At 45.9% G+C, this 22,985-nt stretch overlaps 1 protein-coding gene across 1 annotated transcript in view; it reads right to left on the bottom strand.

Moving 5' to 3' along the window:
- cntn4 (contactin 4) overlaps positions 1-22,985 on the bottom strand; it is a 121,317-nt gene that overhangs the window by 12,344 nt on the left and 85,988 nt on the right. The window contains exons 12-14 of the mRNA XM_056606479.1: positions 13,820-13,947; positions 2,094-2,269; positions 31-148 (exon numbers count right to left, since the gene is read on the bottom strand). Of these exons, the coding sequence (XP_056462454.1) occupies positions 31-148; positions 2,094-2,269; positions 13,820-13,947 (422 nt within the window). The remainder of the gene's footprint in view (positions 1-30; positions 149-2,093; positions 2,270-13,819; positions 13,948-22,985) is intronic.

Genomic DNA, 22,985 nt, shown 5'->3' with positions numbered 1-22,985 from the left:
CGGACAACAGGTAGCGCAGGGTTGGCTTACCTCTGACAACCAGATCGGCAGCTATGGAGATGCTGTCCACCTTGGTTTGCACCGCGCACGTATACTTCCCAGCATGCTTCAGCTGCACGTTTCGAATCATTATGTCCCCAGCCGAATGCTGCTGTGATTCACACATACAGATATGCAAGCATACAGACACACGCATGGACACAAAAACACATGCGCACACACAGACACGTACACAAACACAAAAACACACAGTTCCATGAGCTACATGGTAAGCACCAAGCTATTGTAATTCAAGAGTAATTCTCTGTCTCGTCACATGGGAAGAGGGCCGGCCTTATCCTCCTGGATATGGATCTGCTTTAGAAATGTACCATACAATCATGGCGGCGCCACTGAATTGTCCATATTCTGAGTGGAAAAGCACTCTATCTCATGTTGGAGATGATTCCTGTCAGCCGCAGTCATTATTACATAAATGCATTCACGACATGCCCGGCAGCCTTTTCTTTCTAGTGGCTGTGGAGGTGCTTTCATTACTTCAGTGATAAGAGCAGCACCCTAATAGATACCTCGATTGCCAGCTCTTCACACACCCAGTTGTTCCAATTACTATTTTGGCCAGCCAAGCGTAGATTATCATTTACTGATCGGCATCCAGAACCAGAAGTTGCCGGCTTCAAATCCGTGGTGGCGGAATTTGGTGGCACACTGGCCGGCGAACGTTGGTGATTTGGCTTATATTAGTAGACCTAACACTAACAATGGGGGAGGTTGGTATTTAAACAAACACATAGTCTTAGGTTCAAATCCAAAAGCACGGATATAAACATGACAGGGACGGCTTTTTGAGATTATACAACCACCCCCAACGCTTCAAGGTGGGGATTCTTTTTAAATAAATATTGCCTGTAAAATATTGACATTCGATTTTTGGGCGGCGGTAATGCAGTTAAATTACTTCACAAAACAACTACAGCGTATCGGTTATGGAGCTTTTGCTGAAAGTGCATAATTTTTTTTGGGGGGGTGGGGGACGGTAAGGTCGTGACCAGTTGCATTATGTAAATATCGTTCTCTTTCATTTTACCCCCCATTCTTAAATAAGCCACATGCAGCAATTTTCAGGCAATAAATAATAAACACGATACAAACACTCCCATACTCTATCTCTTGCGCTGCAGTTGAATCTATTATGGGCCCGCTCTCTAAAGGAGGAGTGCAATATTGATGGGGCCAATGTATCTTAACCATCAACCCTTTAGACCTTTTGTTCAATAGAATCTCTGAACACGGCCGAAAAGGGACAAAAATCAATGTCCCCCTGATAGGACCAGCTTTTATGAGTGTCCTGCACACAAATGAAATATTAGCATGGCCGGGGTGCACTGCAGTCACTGATCTCTCTGTGATTGGTCACTGCGTATTGCAGTGCTGATGATGAATGGGATGTGAAATGAAATGCATATATAAATACTAATCCAAATGGTGGAATAAGTTCACCAAAACAACACTCACACACTTTTTATGACGGATAAGGAGTCTGCCACTGCTATGGAGTTGTTTCTTACGTAGAGGTCACATTTTTACTATTTATTTATATCCATTAAAGTTACATTGAATAAGCACTGAAAAATATGATAATTTTCCTTAATTGGATTCGTATGAATCTGTTTAATTATTGATAGAGTTGATCCTGCCATGGTTGTATTGAATAATATCAATGTCATTACTTCTATTGGGGATAAACTAAAGCAGCAACAGTAATCTAGTCCAATCTATTTAGTCAATAACCATCGGTTAGTATGCCTGGGTTGCTCTCAAACAAACAGTAACTGTTGAAGGGGACTGGTAAGCTCGACTCTTTTCAAATAGAAGAGAGTTCTGCTTCAATCGCAGTCTGCAGAGTACCTCAGTTAACGCCAAAGTTTGACGGTCAACTTCAATCGGCCATGTTCTGTTTAATTCTCGTTATAAAAATTGGGTAAATGTTGCAGACCATGATTGACAACACCTGCATGAAAGCAGTCTTCTCTTAGATCAGAAAATAGCCGAGCAGCGGCCGTGAAAGCTGGAGGTGAGACATGCGTACTTACTCCGCCCACTTTTTCAAAGTACCCTCCATGGTTGGCGAAGTGTATGAGCTGCTCGTTGAAGAACCAGGTGAACTTCAGCTCCAGCGAGGGGTCATAGGTCACCTGGCATGGCAGGATGACGCTCTCGCCCACCGTGACATCCATGGTGGACGGTTGGGTGACAATCACTGTAGGCTCTGTGGAGGAGGGAACGCACAGGCACACAGACAGTATATTTATATAGTATTGGGGGTCTTTGGGGGAGCCACGTTGGCAGCTATTGGTTATTTTAGTTTGAATCCCAGCCGGAAGTATATGCGTTTGAACCCCAGAGCCTGCCTACACCATTGAGCAAGATTTCAAAACCCTACCTGCTCATCTCTGAAGTCTTTGGATAAAAGTTTATTTTAGTATTACAATAATATATACAATATATTAAAAAATAACAAAAAATGGTGACCGACAACGCACACACACATACACACATCTACACACACCTACGTAAACACACACAGACACAAACACAAACCCTCTCAAGCACACACTCCCACAGCATTAGAATTCTTTGTGGAGAACGGCTTCCCATTTGCATAGAGTCCTTCCATCATCCTAGTGGATGTGCCAGAGGGACTTAATATGAGTATACCACAGGAAAGAGAGAGAGAGAGAGAGAGAGAGAGAGAGAGAGAGAGAGAGAGAGAGAGAGAGAGAGAGAGAGAGAGAGAGAGAGAGAGAGAGAGAGAGAGAGAGAGAGAGAGAGAGAGAGCAGGCAAACTGTTATCTATTAAAAAACAGTTGCTCAGGCTTGGGAAGAAACCATTCCACGTTAAGAGGGTTATTTGTTGAGTGCTCTGCAGTCTGTTCTGCAACCAAAACGGCCAAGCCCTAATGCGTGTACTGGTTGTTTTTATTTCTATATAAAAGGCATCTATGTCGCTAGAGCACGGTAACTGCCCCAGAATATGGGTCTCTAGGTGTCTTGCATCCATGCGTACCTGTGGGCTTATCCGTCAGCTTTAGTGCTACCGAATCCCCCCCTCCTCTGCATAATACCCCAGACGCACATCTGGAAAACATTCAAGTCCTGGCGCTGGCACTCCCCCCAAAGGGTGACAATGGTCTCTCCATCCCATTCCCTCTCTCTCTCCTCTCTCTCTCTCCCGCTGCATCCGGATATTTTTGTCTCTCCGTCTCTATATCCCTGTCTATAACACATACATAAACATACACACACAGAAAACCACCCCCACACACACACCCACACACACATAGACACACACACACACACACACACGTCAAAACAGTAAAGCACAGGTAGGAGAAGGGTGAGGTTTGCAAGGGCGGACATCACTCAACCCTCTGCTTACTTTCGAAGAGCAGAGGGGATAAGGGGGAGGTGAGGGGGAGGGGAGGGAGGTACCTAGCAAGAGTACATCCAGCAGGGCAGTGTGTGTGTGTGTGTGTGTGTGTGTGTGTGTGTGTGTGTGTGTGTGTGTGTGTGTGTGTGTGTGTGTGTGTTTAGAGGGTGCAGGGTGGCTGCTCTCCCTCTGGGGGGTGCTGGGATTGCTCGCTTCAGATTCCTGCGAGCGCTGTGGAGCACACTGTCTAAACCCGGCCCCGGGCGACAGGACTCCCTCCGAGTCCGTAGCCCTCCTCCCCCTCCTCCTCCTCGTCCCCTTCTCCTTTTTTCGTTGTCTAGAGAGTATGTCCGATGCATTCATTGCCTCACCTCACCTCACCTCCCACCCACGACCACCACCACCACCCCTCACCGAGGAGATTTGATGGCACTGCTAAGTGTTGTAGCAGTGCTGGTGCGTTCGATACACGCATGTGAATTACGGCAAAAGCCCACATGCTTTCAACTAATATCGCAGATGCTAAATAATAAAACGCCTGACAGCTGCGAAGAGGAGCAGGGAAAATAAATATCCTTTCGAAGGCCACGGGCAAGGCTGCCTCAGGGTCGACCTGCGCTTCCTCTCTTGACCCTATTGATGGTTTAGTCACACATAACATACCGGAACATGGAGAGGGATAAAAAGCTGCACTTTTACCCCTCAGCAGCGTCAGCCACGGCGCAAAAACACTTTTTCTTGGACAGAAAATGTGTACTTTTCTGACAAGCACACACTCTCTTGGTTTCAGTATCTAAGTGCACGCAATTTTTTTGCTTTTAGAATGACACCTTAAAACAAACAAAACAGGTGAATTGAATAAAGCAAAACTAACCAGGGATATTCGGTGGTTTGAGGAGTTTCCAGAACAGTCTGTAGTCCAACTCTGATGAGCACGGAGACATATTGTTAACGTTTATCGCCCCTGTATGTTACCCTATGGGGGGGTGCCGGTTTCGCCTTGCCTGTTTGCCGACTGGCATGTGTGTGTGTGTGAGTGTTCCCATCGTCTCTCTGCAATCCATTGGTTGGCATAGTCATCCCCCCTGCATGTGAGACAGTAACTTTGGGAATATGTCCCCCTTATTACTCTCTTTTGTCATCATTTGTGACAGATTATATGGACAACCAAGGCTGGTTACACACAGACCCAATAGTCCTACCCAACACAGCACTACTGGGGGAGCTCTCTGGCGTAAAGTGATTGATATCTCTGCTGGATAATGCCTTGTTACATTTCACTGTCGGGAGCCCCGGTGTGCAGGCAAACCTCCACTTAACCAGGGGTCACCAGGGACCGGGGAACGGGCGCCGGGCGGGGGGTGTAGCAAGCAGCGCCGTAGCCTGGCTAGCACGCCGCAGGACTACTACGAGGATTGTGTTGCCCCACTTTGAAATGTGTATGTGTGTGTGTGTGTTTGTATGTTTTGGGGGAGGAACAACATGTGTGTGTTTGTGGCCGTCGCTGTGCATGTGCGTTTGTTGTGGAGGAAGTCGAGTGTGTTTGTGTTTGTAGCAATGGACCCGGCGGTATGGTGTAGTGTTTGTGGGTGGTGGTGCGTGTGTGCAAGTGTATGTTTGGTATGAGTAGATTGTGAGTGTGTGTGTGTTGGGATAGTGGAGTGTGTGTGTCCCTGTGGATGTGGTGGCAACCCCGCGGCAACTGGGGGGGTTGAACCGCGCCGGCACCTGGAACAGCGGCCTCCCCGCGGACAGGTAGTCCGAGGGAGGTACGGGCCGTCCAGCGTGGCGGCGCGGGAGGGCGCATCAAACGCACCCCGGACAATCACGGGCACTGGGATCACCTGGGGGAGGGAGACGGCAGAGGCCTCTTATAGGACCGAACACGCATCAGACGGGGCAGACAGCCGAGTTGGAGGGACGCGGTAGGGGGAGAACGCACCAACCCGTACTAACGCCAATACGCTTCCCCCCCAAGGACTGAGTGGGAGAAGACGGGAGCGATAGAGACGCCCTCCTCGCCGCCCTCCTCGCCGCCCTCCTCGCCGCCCTCCTCGCCGCCCTCCTCGCCGCCCTCCTCGCCGCCCTCCTCGCCGCCCTCCTCGTTCGACTCCCAGCACAAATGGTACAAGGTTCGAACCCTGATGTCCACATTCTGCCTGTATCCTCGAGCAAGGCGCTGTCAGCCGTACTTACTTATGTAGGTACATGTTACATGTTACAGTGACGTCTGTGTTCTTCCCTCTGTCTGAAAGCCTCAAAGTGTTGAAATAATTCAATAGTTGTAAAGGAGGAGAATTGGTCCTGGCGTCAAGGAGCGAAAAAGAGCCGTAAAGTAACAAGTCGTACATCTGGCTTCTCAGCGAAGGTCTTGTCATGGGGCATCGATGTGTGAATAATGTATGCAGTGAGGAATCATGTGCCAGGATCATCTGGGTCAGAGCATGGGGAATTCACACCATCTATCTGGAGGTTATCTTGACACCCTCGGCAACTATGGTGGTAGAGAGGGTGGTAGTCACTCAGAACATATCACACCCTACCTCACATCAGACGTCACGAGGGAGAAAAAGGTTTTCGGTCATAGAATGGATGAACCTTCTGGTTAGTCGAATCCTTCATTAAAGGTTGCGTAGGTGATTCGCTTTTTTGGCCATTTTTGCAAAATTACTTGAAATCCTTATCATAACCCGCTTACAGCCACTGAGTTAGAAGTACTGACATGAAAATTAAACTTGTCAATCATCTGTGGAACGGGCAGGGCTCGAAAAACTCCAGCCAATCATTTCCATTGCCACCGAGTTTCATTGGACAGTAAGTACGTCAATCAAACGGTCTTCGTGCAGTACTCGTGACCCAGAGCTCGTGACCCAGAGCAAGCTCCTGTTTGTTGTTATCCTGCGGTATCTACTGGAACTAGTTAATCCACATTTGGACCTAGCAGTAGAAGACAATTTCCATGGCAGACAAGACGCCACCATCCCCACCACCACCACCACCACCAGCAAAGAGAAGGAAAACTCTTTTTCAGAGAGTAATTGATAATAAAAACGCTGAAAGAGAAAAACTGAAATCAAGAATAATCCTAGGCGCTGCTTTTGAACGTTTGCGGCAACTGAAGGACGAGAAGGGTCTAAAAACCGATGCTTGTGTGGCGGTTGACCTAGTTTCAAAGTTTATACCGTTTATACTCGGTAATACCGGTGTTGAGACGAGTGTATTACTCGGTGTGAAAATGTCCACACCGCGGCAACCCTAGTGAAAACCAGGACTTCCAATACAATTATATGAAACAAACATACATTTTCTAAAAATAGTAATGATTTATGTGACCGTTTAATGTTTATAACATCTGGTGCAACCATAGCCGCGAGAACGTATTCTCAGCAGGGGGTGCTGGGAAAAAAACCCCGGCCTGCACTAGACTCGCAACTCGTCACATTGATAAAAAAAGATATATAGCAGCGCAGCTCAATTACACCAGTGCATGCGCGCACAGTTGAAAATCGATCGTTGTGTTCACTTCCTTCACACCATGGTTCACATCCAGCTGCTCACAGAACAAGTTTAGCGCACCACCGCTACCCTCAGACTTTTTCATATAACCTTTTTTCAGCACTAGGACATATGAGCATTAAATAAATGCTGCGTCTCAACATGCCTTGGACAGCAGCGAGGATGACTCGCTTTGCCACGGGCCGAAACAGTTCGGAGCGACCACAGCCAGAGCGAACACAGCGGGGCAGAGGAGTGTCAGGAAGTCTTTGGTGTACACATCAGTACGGCCTATTTGCACTACTGTTTAGTGGCAATGCAGTGTTTTATTCTATGCCTTTTTATTTTCGTATATTATTTCAATTAATACAATTTATTTATTCATGAAATCAAGATCTGGTCTTCAAATCTTTTTTCCAAATATAGGTCGTATTACAATGGGGTTTGTGTTTATATTCGGACCAATACGGTACAGCGGATGCAGCGGACGCTCACATGACGTTAAGCATTTCCTGGTGCATAATGTGACGCTTCAGAACCTAAAATCCCGTTTCTCCCCGTTGATACGACAACACATAACCGGCGTTTTCAGAAATCTCCACTTTGGTTTTTAGAAATGATCGTTTTCTGTGATAAGACAGGGCCTCGGACAGGGGGTGTTGCAGCACCCCCAAAACCCCTACTTCCCTCGGTACTGGGTGCAATTTACAGCTGAATGTAGTGCCATGTTGTTAAACGAAAACCTACGCTAGCCTGGCTCGCTCTCGCGCATCTCTGTTCGCGCTCGTGCATGATTGCGCGTCCAGGTACTTGGAATGGGTGGAGTCAGAGTCAGCGTTGAAGGAGAGGGGGTAGGACCATTTGAGTTGTGTATTTTCAAAATCTGCTGGCGTTTCGCAAATCGCGTACCCAACCTTTAAAGCCAGGGTAGCCAATTTATTTTATTTTTTCCATATTTGTTGCAATTCTCTTTACATCCAGACAACAACCGATAAATCAAATGCTTTGAAAAAATAAGAAATTATATCAATCACAGGACTGTAATAAGCCTGTCCAATCATTTCATGCGGCCAAAATAAAATATTGCATGCCGTCTACTTGGAGGAATCCTCACCCGGCTTCCTGCAAGCACTCGGCCCTTGCATTCATTGCGCATGACTGGAGACTTCCACAAGGCTAGGCCAACCTTTTGCTTAAGACAGCGAGCTAGTCTTGTGTTTTGGGGCTTTAGAGCGAGGCCTGAAGGGAGGGGTGGTAATTTTAGGGTAAGACTGGATCCAAATTGCTGACCCTAGCTTTGGGAAGCCGTTAGAGATTGGTTGTCTTGCTCAGGGTAGATTACAGACCTTCGGGTTCAAATCCCGACGTGAACACAATCATTGTTTGTTTCCATTTTCAAAGCAGGTGATATTATGGTGTCCTGCATATTTGTTTGTTTAGGGTATGTGATAAATAACAGTGGTCTCAGTATATTATATTAATGAACAGTATATGAATGAGCAAAACCTTGTGCTCAGCACTGAGAAAGATGTGTGTTAATTGGTCAAAGAAAAAGATTTCAAAAACAAATATGAAGAAATACCCAAAGAAAAACCTGCTTTAGTTACATCATTTTACATACCAGTTATGCAAAATTATTTGGATGGAATAAAAAAAAAAAAGGAAGGTGTGAATGCAGAAGAGTGTGTAAAGGGGGTAGGAGAATGCACTCTCCTCTTTAGGTTACATAGTTTCCCAGGCTCTACAGCAAAAACTGGATTTAGAAAATCGTCTCCTCTCTTACTTTACGATACATATCAGGTACCTCGAAATAGATCTAGGCAACTCATCTATTTTTTTCTGCTTGAGTCAGTTTATACTTATTTTGAAACGACATACAGCGCTGCCTTTTGATGCAGGATGAAAGTTTGTTTTTAAAAAAAATGGGCCTTACTTTATTTGGAGACGGTGAATATGCTCAGCAGCAAACATGTTGTTTATATTTACGATTTAAGGACATTTTCCTCTTCGCTTCCTCCAGAGCGGTGCAGTTTCCTTCGACTCACTTGGCCTTCAATATTTTCTCTTTTGGTAATGAAGAGGTAAATAATAGTTCTGCATCTGGTTGTACCACAATAATAGTTGCATGATTCTGTTTGGAAACTGCACATAGTTTTTCACTGAAACCATTACAATAGTCCAAAAAGCGTAAAATCAATCCATGGATTTTCCTTTCTCTCTTTGAGAGAATTAATGGTCTATTGAGCAATTTCTTTACCACAAATACAAGTTTGGAAAGCTAGACGGTGCAGATTGCATTGAGTGAATAGCATGGCCCACCAGGTTTAAATCAAGACCAGTGGGATTATGTTTTTGTGATGGTTTCTATTCATAATCCAATAAATAATATAGTAAATAATATTAATCTGCTTTCGGAGTAACAACGTAAAAATTGTGCACACTTTCATCCGGGCAAAGAGATGTGGGTGGTTCTTTGAAAATGTCAGGGCTGTAGCGAGACTCGCTCTGTTGTGAATTCAAGGAGAATGGATTGCTTGTATGGTTTGAACGTTTCTCCAGAGAAGTTTCATTGTAAAGCAAAAGCTGAAATGCATTACTTTTTTTTCCAGCCCCTCCCCCCACTCAAGGGAGTGAGAGCAGTTCATCTGCTTTCGGTTCCTTACCTTGGAAGTACAATAAAACTGGAAAGGAAAATAACTGGGGCCAGTTGGTCAGTGAGACGCGACGAAGAAGATGCTGAGCCCTTTGCAAGAGTGTTCATTACAACAGCAGGCAGAAAACACCTCCTAATGTACAATAGCCGATCCACTCCTCATCTGCTCAGCTCTTGACTTCTCATGAAAGTCAAATCCAAAAGCGCACCTTTCACACACCTTGTTGAGGCGCTCTGGGACTCCTTAAACGCTTCATTCCATCAATCACAGCTGCTGCTGCTGCTTTCTAGATCAATTCAATGGGTGCATGAAAGTAAACTGGGAACTTCAAACTGGAAACACACACCCACACAAACACAGAAACACACACATACATAGCGCAATAATAGTTGTGAGTTTTCCTTTCGGCTGAGTGATGATGAGAAAATGCTCATCGTGGTGTAATAAACATCCAAGAACATGTGTATAATCAAGTGCAATTAATCTGCTAATATCCCTTCAGTGTTGGGATAATGGGGAAGTTAACATGCTTCATTTGTTTTGACGGGTCCGACCCGGCCTGGCAGCGCTTCGGTTATATTAGGAGGTGGACGGATCTGGATTTTTCTTTTTTCATGTTTTCACATCAGAAAAGTCATTTAAAATAAACCACTCCCAGCCCCTTCCCCTGGCTGATTACACACACACACACACACACACACACACACACACACACACACACACACACACACACACACACACACACACACACACACACACACACACACACACACACACACACACACACACACACACACACGCACACACACACACACACACACACACAAACGCACACTAACACTAAACAGGTTACCCATTCGTCAATAAATTGGTGCAAATTACCCTGTCCTATTTCCTAGATAGTATCAAATGTGACAGATTCAGAAAACACAGAAGAGAGGTAGCTACTAAACAGAGAACGATAAATAGCCAATTCATAATTCTTTGTCCCAGTTTTGAGGATGTCGAGCTGAGTATTGGAGGAGGCAGATGTGAATGTACCTCTCCTCGGCTTAAATAAATCATCACACCTATACGCACTGGGCTGAGGCCATAGAAACCGCAAACCTCACACACAGACACACACATACAGACACACACACACACCGGCATGTACAATCATAGGCACATGCAAATACATCTATGGCTGCAGGCACATACACACACGCACACACACAGACATGGATACGCTTGCAGGAACAACCAGACACACACCCACACCTACATAGACACATGCACGCACAGACACACACAAACACACACCCACACACCCTGACACATACACACACGCACAAATTTACACCCACCCACATATTCACATACACACACACACACACACATGTACAGTACATATATCCCTTCGTACAGATGATGGATTTAAAAGCGTGTAATATATTATGCGTGTAAATAAAGGGCAGCAGGTACAATTACAACATGTCATGTTCACCCCCCTCCCCTATGGAACCCCCCCCCCCCCCCCTTCCCACTGTGATCACACGGTACCGAACCAAAGGCTAACGCCTCGTGCCCACTGCACCGTCAGTCAACGGACGTGGGAAGGCGTGGCTGACGGATGGGGGAGTAGTCTTTGCAGATGCATCCGTCAGCCAATCAAATCGGTTCGCCGGGTTCTTCCCGCTTCTTCCTGCTTGTTGCGAGGCAAGATGACCCGCTTTCCCGCTTTCCAGTATCGTCAGAGCCCGAGTCGCGTCACAGTGCTTAAATTTGCATACGCGATCTGATTGGATGACGGATCCGTCGCTGCCGAAAAAGTTGAACATTTTTCAACTTTCTGACGGTGGCGAACGCTCCAACTGAACGGACGGATCCACAATGCATTGCGCGTCCGTCCCCATGCAAAGTCAATGGGCAACGGACAACTGACGGAGGCAGTGGGCATGGGGCGTAACGCGCCTTCGCATTTCCATCACGTGTTCCTCCAGCCTGACAGGAGCCTTCCTGCTCTGGTACTGTAGTTAGAGCCGCCGATGGACACAGTCCCGGGGAACGACTGGCGTCAGCTAGGATGTGAGTCAGGCTTCAGCCTAGTGGCTGAGTTAGCTGCACTCTCTCTCTCTCTCTCTCTCTCTCTGCGAAACCATGGCCGGCTGCCAGCATTTATAATATATGAAATCTGTCTTTTATAATTCAACAGAGAAGAGGAGGAGACGAGCATGGCTGCTGACTCGGAGACAAACGTGTCAGTGTTTTAGGAAACTCCTGTCCTATCTGTGCTTGTGCTTTGTTCCTGAAAAGAGAGATGGATAGGTATTCTCTCTTATGGCCAGTGAATAAGATTGACAGCGATCTATGTTTTCAATGCAGTCCCTCACAAGGAGGCCTGCTGAGGAGTCAATACAATTTGATGGGAGAAAAAAATTAAGCCTTCTATTTCATGACACTATTTTCAATTCACTCTGTGTTACCCAAACATTTAAATCGATCCTTTTTATTTAACTTTTTTTTTCAAGCAGAGATTAAGAATAATAAAATGTTTGGAATCATTAATCTATTTGGAAGAATGGCAGTAGCATTGTTTTGGTTCGATGTTGTATTCAACTTCATATTGTGAGGAAGACCAGACAGTACGTTTCTTTTCCATTCTGCTCTAATGTAACACGGTGGACCTTGGAGATGAATGGTAGCAGGAGTCGTGACTGAGCGATGCCTCTGCAGTTATGCGAAAGAGCTGGTCAGCATTGCTGCAGACAAACTGTTCATTTGTGTATGTAAAGTGCTTGGTTGGGAAGCATTACATATAAAGTGCTCATTTGGAAAGCATTAAATTGTTGCATATTAGTCATTTAGCAGACGCTTTTACCCAAAGCAACTTACAGTAAATTCAGGGACCCATAGGGGTTAAGCTTCTTGTGCAGTAATGTCTACATGCTGCTTGCAGACATTGGGGATCGAACCCTGTACCTTTGGACACCCTGGTCACAACACTATGTTAGCATATTACAGGAGCGTATAGACAGACTGTGTACATGTACATATGCCAAATGGGTGCACCCTGGCGTGTTGTAAACCAGCCTCCCAGTTGCATGGGCAACTGCGTGGGCTGTTGAGCGCTCCTTGAACTCCGACCCCGCAAGGTTCGATTGCAGAAACCACTGGAGCGTATTGAAACATACTGCGCATGCAAATCGATTGGCAAACCTTTTGAAAGATGAGGCATGAACTTAATTTTTTTCAGTTCTTGTCCCCGGCTCCTTTTCCCTCCCTCAAGCCAATATGAAGAAGGATCAATAATTCTATAGATCCACAAAGGTCAACCTCTGGGGGGGAGGGGGGGAGGTCGTGCAAATCAACCATCCAGACGAACAGGGGTCACAGTGGGAGTAGGGGTCTGTGAATACGTCAGCGCACGTCCGACCCCCAACATCGGCTCAGAGAGGAGGTGAGAGGGGGCATGTCACCAGCAGAAAGAGTCACGCACACGGTAGGAACAAATGGCAAGCAAAGACACACACTTCATTCATTGTTAATCACGTATAATACGTAGGGGCGCCAGAGGGCAGTCCCCCTGGGGCCTCCCCTTCAGATGGGCCAACAAACGCAAACAAGGGCTTTCTTCTGTTCCAACAGCAAAGCGGTGAGGAAGGAACGGAACCCCAAGAGTCATTGTGATCAATGCAGAGAGCAAGACAAAAAAGCAGTCCCCCCATCCGCATTGATAATTGTTCAAACGAGAGAGCATCTCCACGCCGTTTGTTTTTGTTTGTTTTCAACATCTTCAAAAACAGCCTCTACTGACGAGGACGACTCCCACTCAAGACATAATGACTCAAGAAAACGCAATACAAGTGACAATTACCATAAGAGGGGTGGTAAAATCACTTCCCATGACCTCGACTTGCTCAGAGTTGATTATTTCAGAAGGAGAGGGCAGGAAAACAACAATAGGGCGCTGTCTGTTTCATCTCGTTGAGAGAGTCCTTGTTGGCAGACACTTTAATCCAAAGTGAGAGCAGATTTGTGCATATTTGATTTTCTTCTTGAGGGGGCTAGGGCGGCTAGGGTAGAGTGCAGACGTTGGGGTTCCAACGCAGAAGCCCGAACCACAACATTATCCAGCCCCTGTGTCTTAAAACCACATGGAATATGAAATATATGCTGCAAGGGCAGCAAGTGTGCATGGGATGCCATAGATCAGCTATGGTGTCATCTTAAACTAGAGCCTTCGCAGAAGAGGGATTACCTTTAACTGTGACACTCCCAAAACTGCTGGCGACACCAAACTGGTTCGTGGCCAGGCAGGTGTAAACGCCGGCATCCACTTTGGTCGCGTTCCAGATCCGCAGATTACCGTTTTCCAGGATGGAAACTCTGAGGAAAGAAACATTTTTCTTTTAATAATTTATTTCAACTTGATTTTCTTTTACGTTACATTCCTACATTTCTTTTTTGTATGATTCGGAAGAGGTCGGCAGCATAGGCACAAAATAATTCCACTACTGGTTGTAGGTCTATAACGTTATGTTGGACAAATACAACCTGAACTTGAACTTCAACACAGAAATAACAACTGTAATTTTTTGAAAATACTGTATTGCAAACATTTAAAATATTATCCATGCAATTCCAACCCTGTATTTCAAACAGTCCAAATATTTGATATATTGATTGTAATACAAACAGGGTATACTGTGCAAACACATTTTTTCTATTGGATTCTTATTATCATCATTATTATAGAAACTCAATAATTATCATAACTCCTCCTTTACCTGCCTGGTAAAGCTTTGAGTATAGGGCCTTGCAGTATTCTCTGAATCTGTATTTAATCCAAACGTTTCCGTTTCATTACGTCTCTGTTGGGTAATATAGAGGTTGGACCATTGCTCAATGATTCCAATTAGGTTTTCTTTCCTTGCAGCAGACAACGATGAGGCATTGATTTATTTTATTTTGAAAGGCTGATTAATTTCTTACACCTAATTCGGATGCAATGTCTTCCCTGTGCCCTTTAGAACGGCCACTCGCACTCAAACAAAAAAGGTCAAAAACGCTTTAACAACAGAACCCTGACATTTTCAAACAAAAAACAGCAAGCGACAATGAAAACCACGGACCTTGAACAAAGCCAGTCGGGGGAGGGGAAGGGTACGGCATAGGGGATCAAGAGTGAGTGGTCTTACTCATCAAATCATGCAGAATTTTAATTATCTGAGATGCTCTGCTGAATCTGCAAACTGTAAATAGGCGGAAGCCTGAGTCTGCCACGGCATGCGGTGAAGAAGCGTGTGTGAACTCTTTCACCTCTGAGCGGTGCTCTCTGGGCCGCCGTCAAGCAGCAAAGCAAACGGATTTGTCCGTGGAGTTAGTTTGAAGGCGCCGGGTGTTCTACACAGAGTCGGCTGCATAATTATGGGAAAGGGAGATATCTCTTTCCCCTTTGATGGTGAAATGAGTAACGGTGAGCTTTGAGCTTTTTTCCATATTCTGACACTCGCATGTACAGTAATTGCAACTCACAGGTTTTGTAAGGGCTCACGCATGGACACATGCATGCCCAGACACGGATGCACACACACACACACACACACACACACACACACACACACACACACACACACACACACACACACACACACACACACACACACACACACACACACACACACACACACACACACACACACAAACACACACCAAATTCATTGAAAGTTAAAAAAGTCGGGCAGCATTTTCACCTCGCACTATTTTTTTAACTCCAGTCCTAATGTAATTTCACCACTATCCGTAGATGTATGCAAAGGGCTACAGCCATACACCACCATGGGTTTCCTTGTGAGGCAAAAATTCGGTAGATTTGGATAACGCTGTGTTTGATAATGCCTCCAGCCTCAAGTGAAAGTGGGTCGTGGGAGGGGGGGGGGGGGGGGGCATGAATTGAATCCCACCAGTGGTCTAATAGCTTCCTTCAATTGACACAGTCAGTCAGTGTCGTCCGTGTCGTAAAAGATTTTGATCAGGGTGAGCACAGCGGCCAAATGCAAAGTATGCTGTGGAGAGTATTTGGCTAAGCAAAACTAGGGGAAGGCCTGGGGTTAACCCTCATGTGAAGAAACTACGACAAGTCGAGTCATTGGGAGCAATGCTGTGGCCGAGTCGAACGTTCTGCCAAACCCAGCACTGACCACAAACCAAAGAGCTACACATGTGGAGACAGGACCAGAGCAATCCCAAAAGCAATAGAAACCAGTGACAAGTGATAACAACAATGACATCACTTCCTGTGTAGCAATAGTACTTCCACTCAGTGTACTTTCCATTGCACTCGTAAAACCATATTTATCTTGGTCTCATTTTCTCAAGCTTTGCATAGCGGAGTTGGTTAAGCTCATTCATTACTTAGATAGTTACTCTCAAGAAACTATGTGTCACATTTAGGTTATTTAGGTTATTTAAAGTTAGAGCTATGCTCTAAGCCACTTGAAACTCTGAGCCAGAAGCTTGCTTTTGCAAAGAAGTGAGAGAGTTAGGATTGAAGAATTATAGGTCTATAATAGTCGAACAAACTGTTTTCTACACACGCATAAAACCAACAACGTCAACGTGTTGTTTTAAAAGGGCTACTGGAACAAGCTCTGACCTCATTTGTTACCAAACAACAGTGGGGCTCACAGTAATGCTTCAATATAACTGAATACCTGCATCTGGGCCTCTCATTCTCGTACCCCCCCCCCCCCCCATCATTCCCCCTCCCAGACTCATCCTCTGGGGACCAAAAGACCAGAGATCAGGTGCCTCCCTTCCACCCCCATCATGCAGGTGGAGGAGCAGGGTCTCTGTACAGGAGGACTGTGCAGACACACATCCCTGGGTGCCCCCTCTTCCACTTGGATCCCCAGGCATTCTGGGTCATTTATGGCAGATTCTGCCCTTTGTATGTGTTAGTGTGTGAGTGTGTGTGTGTGCGTGCGTGTGTGCGTGCGTGCGTGTGTGTGGTGAATAAGGAGGCATGGGCTTCCGACTTTATATATAAATATAAAAGAGAATTAAAAGGTTAAATAGGGTGCAATTGGCTTTACGTTAGCAGCCGTCGTGTTGGGCATCGCAACTGACGGGAGTGAGAAGAGACAGACCCGCAGGAAGCCCAGCGGTGCCGACAGATGGACGGCGGACCCCCACCACTGAGCCAGCGACCACCACCACCACCACCCTCCAACACACACACACACCGCCACCACCAGCACCACCCTGTCTGCTCTTTCCTTGCCGCCACGGCCCAGACAAAATGTCTGCACGGTTTCCCATTATCTCTGGAGACAGTGTGCACTTCTGTCCTGAGAAGAGGGAGGAGGAGAGAGGGGGAGAGAGGAGAGGCAGGTATCAATAATTCACAGTCGAGATAAGCACCAAGTGCCGCTGTCGTTTTTTTTTTCTCATGTTGGCGGCGTGTCTCGCGCAACAGCTCTCCAAAGAGGGGGGAACGTCGTTCGGAACATGGCAGGACTGCCCGGGAGCGTCTGTGTAAATCACCAAGCTGCAAGGACAAGGCTGGGTCTTTATTTCTTTGGGAAGTGATTGGGATCGAAGTACTCGGGCTGGAGGAGTGGGACGGAATTGTGCTGATTTTCACCGTTTTTTTGTGTGACAAGATGAAAGTAGTACGGATAATCAGGGCTCCTGCTCTGGAATAACGGCGGCTTGTTGTCGTGTCAGTTCCTCATGTCCCATTTGAGCCGCCGTTAGCATAGCGCGCCCGCCGCCTCCTCTGATAGCATCCTCGCTATCGCAAAGCCGCTGGAAAGGATCCTTCTGATCTTTTTCCAACAATGTGTATCATCTTTGATCTGCTTGATGAAGGGTAGATTTTGGGAGGGGCGGGCGGGGAGGGGGGGGCGTTTGGGAAACAAGCTGTCACCTTAATAAGTCACACAAAGACATAGACAATGTGGCTTTTTTTTTTGGAGCAGGCGCACCAGCGAACTACTGAGTGAGGATGAATTTATGCGTATCGATTGAACAGTGACGGCAGAATCAACACCAGCCCGGGCTGGTTCGGTATAACCTTGCTGTCAACATTCAAGAACTGAGGTATACTCATGAAATAATCACTGTATAAACAAGACGCATCGTGGCAAATCACATCATAATTCGACAGGGCCTTTTTGTAAACACAGACCCATTCAGCGTTCTCACAGAGCCTCTATCGCTAACCACCGAGTGGCAGGCTTGACTGCAGGAGCCAGCATGCCAATGCAGTTCTCCGCTTGATTACCACAGTAAATAAAACAGGACTTCAAAAATAGGGGGTTACGATTATATCAGTGAAATTACTCAGCCATGAGGCTCACAGAAGGGGAGAGAGTAGAAGGCCATCAAAAGCCTATGGCAAATTTCACCAAATAATTAGTTTCAGGTTAGGACTCGCAGTGTTGCCTGACTGCACACAGCTCGCAGTGCAGTTCTCAAAACATCAGTTTGACTCGATACTCAGCAGAACGAAGGACACCCTACACGGGGGTTTCCCCCATGATGACCTATAACGCTCCAGCTATCGTGTCCTGTGCTTTTTTATGTGTCTGGTGCGAGTTGCTGCATTACGCTATGAACATACTGACCGTTAAAAGACCTGCTTCTTAATTGGGATTGAAACATAAATAAATGTGTTGCTAACTGCTGTCGGGGAGCATTAATAAAGTGGTGGCTTGTGAGTAGGAGTTTTGGGGATGGGGTTGTGGTGGTTAGTTTTAGCCAGGTCATCACATCCCAAGACCTGGGACAATTGGTGGAACAGGGGTTCAGCCCCTGGAGTATGAAGAAGGAAAAGGCGGAGTCTGTGTTTTTGTCCTGCGGAGGTTCCCGTTGTGGTGGAACCCCAACGGCTTTGTCCATTTCAGCATGCCTTGGAGCCTAGCCATCCATGTTAGCTGCAAAATGTGGTGCACACCCGAGACATTTTGAAAACAATAAACAAACGCTTCATTGAAATTGAAATTGGTTCAATTTTCGATGTTATTTCCCCTAAAATAATCATTACCGTAATTGATCTGAAATCATTCGGAATTGGTTCCACCACCTGTGTCAAGGTAATTTTCCAATGGCAAAGAAATGCAGTACCGCTGCTGGGTTTTCAACTTATTGCATCAGATCCTATGAGACGGCAAAATGCTGTTTCTGGGGAGTTTTTGTCCCGCTGCTCTGTGATAAGACTAATGTGCGTGCCATTCTTCTCATAAACTGTCCCCGTCAAGGTTAACGGTCAATTAGAGGCTGTGTTAGCAGGTGTGATCACATTTAAAATAAATTGTGGTGGGAGGCGGGGGGGGGGCTGTCGTTATCCGACAACAACAACAAAAGAACGATTGGCTGACGAGGGCTAAAATAGGCACACCTGGGCATTTGCTTTTGACAATTCTCCAATACAGGTGTAATTGATATTGATTTCTGGCATGCTCAGACCTCTCCCAAGGATTTTCAGCTTGTCTCACGGATCATTAGCCATGGCAAATGATCAAGGCGATTATTCCGTATGCTCGCATGATAGACGAAGATTAACGCTAATTGGAAATTTGTGTTCTGCAGTGTTCAGTTTTAAACGCTGCGTCCAGTCCTGTTTGAAACCGGTTCAGAAAGTAACGACTATCACAGCCATTTAGCACACACTTTCATCCAAAGCCCTTTTTTTTAGCTGGAAGTGTTTCTGAGCAGCTGTTCGGGACATTCAAGGGAGAAGGCTTGAACCCAGAACCATCCTTCTGGGGGGAGGGTTGGAAGGAATGAGTAGATCCGGTAACCAATAGAAAGCACCATCAACAGCCCCGCCCCTCCTATTCCACCCCCCACTGTTAACGTCTTCAAAAGGCAGAACCCCTGCACCTGACGGGGACTATTTGCAGCCTTCAGTCAAAACCCCAGTCGAGGCATAACAAGGGCATTCATGGCCGCCGGTGCATGCTGCGGCCGCCACTGCAGCGTTTGAGAATGCAGGAAATACAATGATAAAGTATGAGTGACAGTAAATAAGCACTTTAGTCTCCCCCGCCGCTCTTATCAAAGGCATTCTTTGCTCTTGGAAATGCAGCGTTTTTTTTCTTTCTCCTCGGTTAAACTGTCCACAGCTGTAGCGGGTGGCGGGCGCTACCTAAAATTACTTTTTCCTTTTGGTGTAGTGCATGTTGACACTTGTCTCCAGGGGCATTGGAGCAGCATTAAAGCCTGCATGTGCTGTATAAAACTCACAGCCGGGAGAGGGAGAGGTGACTGCGGGAGGTGTGACGGGGCACAGATTCAATAGCTACCTCTCGGGCAGAGGGATAGCGTCCTCGCGTTGGTTTCTGTTATCCTCGTGTTAAGAACAATCAAAGAACATACAATGGCCATGATAGTTCTCATAAAGTTTTCCGCTTGCTACTTTCCTTGAGATCGATTGACACACAATGCACTGAATGGGTGATGCTTATGAGGTGGATACGAGGATATAAAGGCTGGATACTCCTGGAATAGATTCCTGGGCCGTTTGGTAATAAGTCATTGTAGCTCTGCATTCAGCCTGCGTATTTTGTGATCTACATCTAATGGCATATAATCATACACGGGGTGAAAAAATTATGTACAGGAATAATGTACATGTATAGGAAGTAGGAAATACATGGGTAATATACTTTGGTGTACTAGTCAGCTAACTGAAACAGCTTTTCAGCTTTGCCAAATGGCCCCAGGCACAAAAAAACCTCATTAACTAAACATCTAAGGAAGGCGTTTTACCAAAACAACACAAAACCCACAGGATGTTAGGATACAATATAATAGATATCTCACTGGGTCGACATCCCCGGATGATTGCTGTGTAGCATGTACGTTTTGACGTCCTTTTATTTATATCTGAAGTATAGAAGCAGAATGACATAGAACAATGTAATTCCTTACAGTTGGAATTCATTGCGGCCATTTTGGTAATTGTGTAGTGGGTTAGGGGTGGAGGGGGATGGGGGAAAGGGGGGGGGGGGGGCACTGAATTTATGGGGGTTGTGTGTACAATTCCCCTAATCACAAAATAATGGCCTGCTGGTTTATGTCCTTTCGGTCCATGAGCTCGACATGTACTGATCCGTATGTGTGTGTGCGTGTCTGCCTACGTGTGTGTGTATGTGTGTGAGTGCGTGCGTGCGTGTGTGTGTGTGTGTGTTTGTGTGTGTGTGCGAGTAAGCGTGCCGAGGAAACCCTCCCGGAATAAAAAGCACACACATGTTCCTGAGGAGACTGTCAGAGGAACTAAGATAGATTACACATGCTGCACTGGCGGATTCTCACTTTGAAAAATGATATCGGCTGTGGTCTCCCAGATAAAAATAATCCGGTGAGGAGGACACGAGATGCAGCCACGGGTGGAGGGATTCTGACCTAATCCAGCCAGCATCTCCCAACTCTCTACTGCCTTGTTTGGAAGAGCTGTTTTTTGGTGGGTTAATGGTGTCAAATGTACCCTGCAGTAAACATATTTAACTAAATAATGAAAAATTATATAATATTTATATGAATCATGATTTGATGAAAATACAGTACTAAATGTAATTACGTTACCAATTTAAGGTGTTGTGACTTAGACACTTTTATCCAATGTGACTTCATTAAACAGCCTCTTATTCACCCTATCCTCAAGAATATCCTTTCTCCAAATTCAGACTAATTATATGTGCATCTAATTTGAAAAGCAGATATAAAAAAATAGAATATCGATATGATAGAAATAACTAAGATGAGCCTACACCAAGGACAGGCTCCTTGAGACTTAAACATTCCCTGTCTTCCTCCGGGTGAATTGAGATGCATGGGATGCATAGCCTCAGCACCTGGGGGGTTCATTGATGTATTAAACATTATCCTGGTCTCCAAATACAAAATCTAAATCAATTAATCCACTGTATCTTGATTGACACAGGAAGGCCAATACATCTTATCGCTGGTGGAAAGTCGTGCGACAGCCCAACGTGTAGTACAACCAGGCAACACTGAAATAATGATTTCAAACACAGATTTGCAGTTGCAGTACACCAGACATAAATTCTATTTAAAAGTGATTTCCCTAAAAGCTTGGCTCTGTGTTTCTCTCTCCGCCTCCCTCTTGTTTTTCTCCATTAATTTGTACTACCGATGCATGAGCGGAAACATTTGGGGCATTTGCTTTCTCTGGATTCCAAACAAAACGTGTGGTGTGTTTTATTGTTTTGGGCTAGAGACACAAGGATTCCCTGGCAGGGCCTCTGAGCCTGGCCTACGGGGGCGACCATGGGCTGTGTTCTACTTCATGCGGCTGTGCCGGCCTCCAACCACTTTTGGCGGGAACCAAACTAAAGAGCAGCAGCGGCAGACAGTTTGTAGTAAAGGTCCACAGTCACAGAGGCAAAATGGCAGACTGTAGCTGTGGGCCCCTACGCTTTTAGTATTCATGGCTGCTGTGGTGTGCCATCCCCAGCCTTTCCAGAAAGCTGGGACTTCACAAGCAGATGTTCAATTAGCGGGGAATGAGGAAATGAGTGATTTGATCAGGCGGAATCTGAAGTGACATTCAAGCACAATATCTATATATGTGTATGAAACGTGCATTCGGTAACTACACTAGTTATATCATTGGGAGTGTCGGGGATGGCATTTCCGTTTCCCCAGAATGTCCTATCAACTTTATTAATACACCTGTTGCCACGCCTACGATTAATTTGGGTCTGTATAAAAAAGAAGCCCAGAGACGCTTGTTATACTCTGCTAAAGAAACGGAAGAGCATGCGCCACAAAGGGCACCGTGGAAACATAGCAAAGGGCTCTGGGTACGCTAAATGAATACAAAGTCGGCAGCCATACCTCCTGAGGTTTTCAGCTCTCTCCCTCTCCGTCTCTCTCTCTCTCTCTCTCTCTCTCGCACTCTCTCTCTTGTGCTTTCTCTCGCTCTATCCCTTCCACTCTCTCGCTCTCTCTCTCTCGCTCTTTCCTTAATAAGTGTGGTAGTACAGATGGGGCCATAAATGTGGAGGACTTCAGCAGACATCTCTGGGTTTACGTGACGGCCATACTTAGTCGCTCTGACCATGCATAAAGAAGGACATAAGGAGCAGCAGGGCTTGCAGTGTTGCTGCTCGAGGCTTTCTACATTTTCAGCTTGGCCCCATGGGTGAGAAGCACAGGTTTCACCACAAGACTACATTCGATAATTGTGGCCCCTTTTTGTTAGCTTACTCTGTTTAATCAGCGTGGATGAATGACAGTTGAGCTTAATGTACGTTAGCTACACATAAAAAAAATGAATTCGTTTTGAATTGTCTTTTTACTTTGAAAGTAAGTGGATGTTTAAATATTGGCAACCACGTTCCTTAGAGCTCCTTTAAGGTTTGCATATGGTCGGCCCTATGTAAAGAAACCAT

Source organism: Gadus chalcogrammus, chromosome 13 (genome assembly GCF_026213295.1).
Source record: "Gadus chalcogrammus isolate NIFS_2021 chromosome 13, NIFS_Gcha_1.0, whole genome shotgun sequence".
NCBI lineage: Eukaryota > Metazoa > Chordata > Actinopteri > Gadiformes > Gadidae > Gadus > Gadus chalcogrammus.
Note: the sequence above shows the minus strand (reverse complement) of the source record. Positions and strands in the feature narration are given on the sequence as shown.